The 7,138-nt window shown below is 41.4% G+C and overlaps 1 protein-coding gene across 1 annotated transcript; it reads left to right on the top strand.

Moving 5' to 3' along the window:
• Positions 1-4,594: 4,594 nt before the first annotated feature.
• TUSC1 (tumor suppressor candidate 1) lies at positions 4,595-5,513 on the top strand. Its single transcript, XM_012646442.1, has one exon. It carries the CDS (start codon positions 4,595-4,597, stop codon positions 5,213-5,215), a length of 621 nt encoding a protein of 206 aa, XP_012501896.1. The 3' UTR covers positions 5,216-5,513.
• The last annotated feature ends 1,625 nt before the right edge of the window (positions 5,514-7,138 follow it).

Below are 7,138 nucleotides of genomic sequence, written 5' to 3'. Positions count from 1 at the left end.
AGGAGTCTTGGTAGGAGAGTGAACAGACCAGGCATAGGAGTAATGGAAATACCCAGGACATTCAGATTGTGGACAGCCTTAAATGCCATACTAGGGTGTTTAACACTGTTATTTAATTGAATTTGATTAAATTTGTTTACCAAAATTCATTTGGTGACATATTATAGGCTATATTAAGGAGAGAAGCAACAAAGAAATTGGATGTAGGAAGACTTATCTCAATGTGAATATGCCACAAATTACCTTAACATTTGACTCACTTTATAAGAAATTTGATTCAAAATGAATAAATAGGGACTGGATGTAACGGCTCACACTGGTAATCCCAGTGCTTTGGGAGGCTGAGGTGGGAGCCCAGGAGCTCAAGACCAGCCTGCGCAACACAGCAAGACCCCATCTCTAAAAAAATTTAGCTGGGTATGATGGTACACATCTGTAGTCCCAGCTACTCGGGAGGCTGAGGTGGGAGGATCACTTGAGCCCAGAAGGTTGAGGTTATCGTGAGCTCTGATGAGCCACTGCACTCTAGTCTGGGTGACAGAGTAAAACCCTGTCTCAAAAAAAAAAAAAAAAAAAAAGGGAGTTAAATGAGCATAGCAATAAAAGAATCTTAGAAATCAACCGCGGCTACAGGAAACTAACACATATCATAGGGCCTCTTTCTCAAGCAAGCACCTAGAAATATATACCACATACCATGTATGGAAAGAATAACCTGTTTAAGGGATAGAAGAAAAGGCAATAAATTCACCAACTGTCATTCAAAATTGGCTTTGAGAAATACTAAAACATATACATGAAGTATAGGGCCAAAAATAATCACACTCCTATTTCCTGACAGCTTTTCTCAACTATAGAACTTTAAAAAATGTTGGCTTGAGGCATTAAGACGCACAACGATTGTAACCTCGCTTGTTCTTGTTTGTTTTTTTTGCCTAAGATAGGAGGCAGAACAATTTTTTAAAATGATGTTTTAGCTGTTGAATAATTAAAGAATGGCCATTGGGTGTGTGTTGAGGGGGTACTAACTACTTAACAAAACGGTCCCTTAAAAAAAGCAAAAGAAATTGTGTCAGGGAAATAGTAAAACCAAGTACCCTAAATGACTTACAGTAGTCCCCCCTTATCTGAGGTTTCCCTTTCCATAGTTTCAGTTACTTTCAATCAACCATGGCCTGAAAATATTAAGTGGAAAATTCCAGAAATAAACAATTCATAAATTTTAAATTGAACACCGTTCTGCGTAATGTGATGAAATCTATTGCCTTCTGCTCAGTCCTGCCAAATGTCTGAATCATCTTCGTCCAGCACATGCACACTGTCTACGCTCCCCGCCCATTAGTCACTTAGTAGTTGTCTCGATTACCAAACGGAAAAAACAGTACAGTTGTCCCTCGGTATTCTCAGGGACTCAGGGATTGGTTGCAGGACCTCTGGGAATATGCTCAAGGACCTTATATAAAATGGTGTAGTATATGTTTACATCCTGCCATATACTTTAAATCATCTCTAGATTACTAATAATACATAATACAATTTAAATGCTGTGTAAATAGTTGTTATATTGTATTTTCTATTGTATTGTTATTTTTAATTTATATTTTTGTTTGTTTTTCAGATATTTTTGCTCCAAGGTTGGATCAACAAATGTGGAACCTGCCCATATAGGGAGCTGACCGTATGTAAATAAAGTGCTGGGTACCATCTAAGGTTTCAGGTATCCAGTAGGGGTCTTGGAATGTATCCCCTAGGATAACAATGGACTACTGTACTTGCATTTCTCTACTCGTTTACTTCAAATGCTATAAACTTAGTCAAGAAATAATCTTTAGTTTCAGAGTTTCCTAAACAAAAAGAGAAAGTAGTCCACTGGAGTTTTTATTTTTTACTTGAAAAACTTTTAAATTAATTATAGGAGAATTCTTACCTCTTTTTCTTGAGTAAAAATAGCTTAAGGGACAACGATAGACACAATGTCAGGAAAGAACTATCTTTGTCCTTTGTGACATTCTTCTATCTGGCAAAGCAAGCAATTTTACTGTTTAGAAGCTCTTCATTCTTTTAGGAAGCACAGGTATCTTTTTTTTTTTTTTCCCTAAATCAAAAGCTCGTATTTTTTTCCCCATATTTTCTTCTTTTAAGAATTATTGTAGCCCTACATTTCTTTTACATTTTATCAGTTCCATAATTTTTTTCTGAGATTTTTTTCATTTTCATATACAGGTGCATATTACATTATTTGCTCAATAATATTTTTATATGTAGGCCATTAAAAAACTATAGTGGGGAGAAGCATTTTTACTAATTTTTTGCTAACATTTTTAGAAATATATGTAATGTTTGTCTTCAGGTATACAATTCTTGACATTATTCTAAATAAGTTCAAATAAATCCGAATAAAGGTATTTAATTTTGGCAGTGATCATTTTAGTCACTTTGTTGTCCCAAATCTTCTTTCGACTTAGAAATCACATTGTCTCTACCTCCTCTTTAGGAAGATTGGTGCAATCTCCATTGATCATAAGTTCATTACTATCCAAGATAAACTTCATGACTGTTAAAAGCTTTTTGTCCGATCAATATTTTCTTATTTTTTCTTTTCCTTCTTACTTTCTCTTTCTCCTTACCTCCACTCCTTCCTCCCTCCTTTCTTCTTTTAAGTTATCTATGCCATCTGTCTAAGTCACAGTGGCAGTATTAATGAATTCTGCCTTTTGGGAGGATATATATACTATAGAATCAGATTGTTTACTATGAAAATTCATCAAACATACCGGCAATTTTATGGGATCTTATTCTGCTTAAACAGTTTTACCTGCTTTTCATAACATGTCACATTGCTTCAGTAATTTACAAAGACAAAAGAGGGTACTTAGAGGTTGGCTGGGGTGTAGAGAAGAGAGCTTAGCGGCCTTCTCGTTTGATGGGGGCCAATGTTCTTTAGGAAATAAAAACCCATTATGATTCATTACAATAGTTAGTAACAAAAATTTAGAAGATATCCTACAAGGGAAACAAAGCAGGTTTAACATGGGAAGTAATAAAAAACAATACTAGTAGATTTACAAATGTGGGGTGGGAGACATGAAGCCAACAAAAACAAAACACATTAGTACTCAATTCATAATACCCAGGGGGTGATGAATATTTCTAATGCAGTTTTTTTCTATAATTTATGAAGCATAGCTATCTTTTTATTTCACAGGCCCCTAAAATTCAACATGTCTGAAGCAGAGAAGTAATCATCTTTCTTTACATACCAGCATTTTCCCCTGTATTCTCTATAAAAAGTACAAGAAATAACATATTCTTGTTTCAATAGTCCTTAGATAAGTCAGTTCCTGTCTCTGACAAAGTTTTTACTGTCTACTCTCAATGGAAGTTAAGAATGATTTGGTCTTTCAGAAAACTAAATTTACTATATTTTTTGAAATTCTAAAATTATATTTTTCCTTTTTTAGTTCATGAAATAATTGAGAGTAAAAAAATTAAATAACTCTGTATTTCCCCCAAATTTACTTATTTATTTGTAGTGTTCAATGAAAACCCCAAATCTGTGAACTAGGGTTCTTAAATGCTCTTTTTGTTCAGTTTACTTGCTCTAGTGGTTTGGAGATTTTGGTGAATCTGAGAATTCCCTGAAACCTTGTTAAAAATACAGATTCTTGCTACCATATCTCTCCCCCATGAGATTCTAGTTTCAGTACCTAATATTCAATTTACTTTGGAATAATCCAGTTACTTTGTAGGTTGAGACCCTTGATAAAAAGGAACGAGTCATTCAATGAGTCGCATCTACTTGTTCCCACACATTTTGGAATTTACTGAGCGTTCACTTCCTTAAATGAACGGGGTACATATTGAATTTCATAGGTTTTGGAGACTGGCCTGAGCAAATTGACTATCTATAACCTTGTTTCTATACCGTTCCAAACAATTTACAAAGTGGATTCCTGGCTATTCACAAATTGGGGATTGCCTATATTCTTTCGAGAGCCACCTGTTGCCACTTGAGAGCCCTATGACAGATGCTCAGCCCAATTCTGTTCAATGTTTTAAGCAGCATAGGGGCGGGGTAAACGGCTACGTTTTAAGTGAAGTAATTAGAGCTTTTCATTTTGCCCCATAGCTTTGTCCCAGAACTTATCATTTTATTAGTAGTAGTAGTTTTTAGACTACCATATAAAGAGCAAGGTAACCACTGGTGATTGCGCTCGAGAGCCGGGCAAGGACGGCTGGTTGCTGCAGCGCCCAGGCCTGCACGGAAGCGCCCTGCTAGAACCCGGCAGAGGATACACGCTTTTCCCCGCGCGGCCAGAGGGCTGAGCAGCAAAGCGCTCCCGGGGGACACTGTGTGACAGCAAAGCCCAGAGATAGCAGGCCCTGGGGGCAGCTCCACCACAGGAGACAGGACACGCCTCAGCCCGGGCAAATTCCCGGCCTCCTCTGGCTCCAAGCCAGCAGCCACCGCCCGCCACCTCCTCTCCTCCTCCGCCGCCGCCGCCTCAGCCGCCCTGCCGTGCCCCGAACCGCCCGCGCCTCGGCGCGCGGCCCCTCGGCCCACGGCGCTGGCGGCGTGGTTGGGACGGGACCGATGTGGCGCATGCGTGGTGGCGCCACTAGGCGCGGGAGTTGCAGCAGCGGGGATGGCGGCGGGGACAGCCGCGGGCCAGGCCGCCCAGGCCGGGTTCGTGGGGGTGGCGGCAGCAGCGGCGGCGTGGGCTGGAGAGGCCGTGCGGGTGGCGCCCGACAGCAGCTGGAGGAGCGATTTGCCGACCTGGCGGCGAGCCACCTGGAGGCCATCCGCGCGCGGGACGAGCGGGACCGGCAGAACGCGCGGCTGCGCGAGGAGAACGCCCGGCTGCGGCTCGAGAACCGGAGGCTGAAGCGCGAGAACCGCAGCCTCTTCCGTCAGGCTTTGCGGTTCCCCGGCGAAGACGCCGACGGGGCGCCCGTGGAGGCAAACCCAGGACCCGAGGAGGCCAGCACGAACCGCAAGGAGAGAGGCAGCGGCCGTGAGGACGAGCCGGGCAGCCCCAGGGCCCTGAGGGCCCGGCTTGAGAAGCTGGAGGCCATGTACCGCCGCGCCCTGCTGCAGCTGCACTTCGAGCAGCGGGGGCCGCGCCCCCAAGGGGACAAGGAGGAGCAGCCTCCGCGGGAGCCCGACTCAGGCCTCCACGCCCGGGACCCGGAGCCCTCTGGGCCCTGGTTGTAGCCGAGGCCGCTGCGGGGGAGAGGCGGGGCCTCGCGCGGGCCCCACCTCCTCCGTTCGGCGGCTCCCCCCACCTCGCCCATGCCCTGGGCCGCTCGGCGGGCGCAGACTTTGGGCCGCTGTACTCCCCGCCCCCTGTCCCGCCAGCGGACACTTCCGGGTGGTGCTTCACGATCGCCCGGCCGAGGCTGAGAGGATGCCAGGGCCCTCTGGAGTCCCCACGTGCACTGAGCACCTGCCTCTTGCCCCTGCCGGATTCCATGGAGAGAGGCCTAGCAACGGAGGGGCGGGTTTTAAAACAGCAAGAACTGGGTGCCAGTAAACACTCCTAATTCCTGAACCTTTCTGGGTGTTGTGAGGATCTGTTGTGTGGGTGTGTGTGTGTGTGTGTGTGTGTTTTTGAGAGATGAATAATGCGTTTTGAGTTAGTTGAGTTCGTTGTCCATTCTTCAATCTCTTAAAGTCTTCAGCTATTATCTCTTATGTGGCCAACATTTCAAATACAGTATTTGTTTTTATAAATCGGTATTACTTGGGTGTCCTATAAAGTACTCCGTTTTTATAAAGAAGAGAAGAATATATATAAACTAGGAACTCATGTGTACCCCTGCCTCCAGTCCATATACATCTAAAATATACTGATTCGTTTCCCCCCCCCCCCGGAAAAATTTTAAAGTATCTGCCTATAGGTGATCCTTTGAAATGATAAATAAATCTGACACATTAAAAATAATTTAAAAGTTTCCCACGCCTTTTATTTTAAGTGTGTTAAATTTTTATGTTTCTTTAAGAGATATACATGTACGTATATCTTACATATTTTAATATTTGGCTTTGGTTATCTTATGTAAACTATAATTTTATTTTAAGTGTGTTAAATTTTTATGTTTCTTTAAGAGATATACATGTACGTATATCTTACATATTTTAATATTTGGCTTTGGTTATCCTATGTAAACTATAATTTTCTTTTAGCTTTATGTAACAGTGATCTTTTAAAATAATGTAAAGATTAGATACTCTAAACATTTCATCATTTTTATTATATTTTGGACTTGACAATAGTGCTTAATCAGTGCCCAGCCAATTTGCCTTATTTTGGCTAAGAACTTTTAAGAAATTATAAATTGCTTGCATACCAAAGAGATTTAAGTCTCAGTTGTGATTTCAGTGGCAGAAAAAATACGACTAATTTTAACAACAAATGTTCTAAGCTCACTTTTATTGCATTTTGTTAACGAATAGCACTTTTGCTTACCAAGTAATTGTGCCTGATAAAAATTACGGGTGTAAAAGTGCTTCGATGATGGAAAACACTTTGGGGGGAAAAATATGAGTAGAATTGTTAGGGGAATAAAATGTATTACGGCATATTCCAAAAGTTTCAAATATTTATTATATATTACAAAACAAAGTACCAGGGAAACTGGTTTTGTGATTCTTCTAGTTCTGGATTTTGAAGACACTTTGCATTTTACTTAAAGGTAACTGATATTCAGTTGTGAATATTAAAATCTTTATGACCAAACAATATGAAAAAAAAGTTGGTGAGAAGAGATAGGGGTATGAAAATGAATTTTATCTCCCTAGCCTTCATTTTGTAGCAGTGAAAGAAATGGCAGTCCTGCACTGACTGCCTGATGACATTTCAGACCACATATATGACGGCGGTCCCGTAAGATTTTAATACTGTATTTTTACTGACCCTTTTCTATGTTTAGATGTGTTTAGATACACACATACTTACCACTGTGTTAACAGTTATCTACAGTATTCAGTACAGTAACATGCTGTGCAAGTTTGTAGCCTAGGAGTAATGGGCTATACAATATAGCCTTTGTGTGTAGAGGGCTATACCATTTACATTTGTGTAAGTACACTCTATGAAGTGCACACAACAAAATCGCCAAAGGACCCATTTCTCAG

Source organism: Propithecus coquereli, unplaced genomic scaffold (assembly GCF_000956105.1).
Source record: "Propithecus coquereli isolate 6110/MARCELLA unplaced genomic scaffold, Pcoq_1.0 Scaffold106, whole genome shotgun sequence".
NCBI lineage: Eukaryota > Metazoa > Chordata > Mammalia > Primates > Indriidae > Propithecus > Propithecus coquereli.
This window is presented reverse-complemented; position numbering and strand designations above follow the sequence as displayed.

Coding starts and splice junctions, on each gene's coding strand:
- TUSC1 (XM_012646442.1), top strand. CDS start 4,595: ATGTGGCGCATGCGTGGTGGCGCCACTAGGCGCGGGAGTTGCAGCAGC.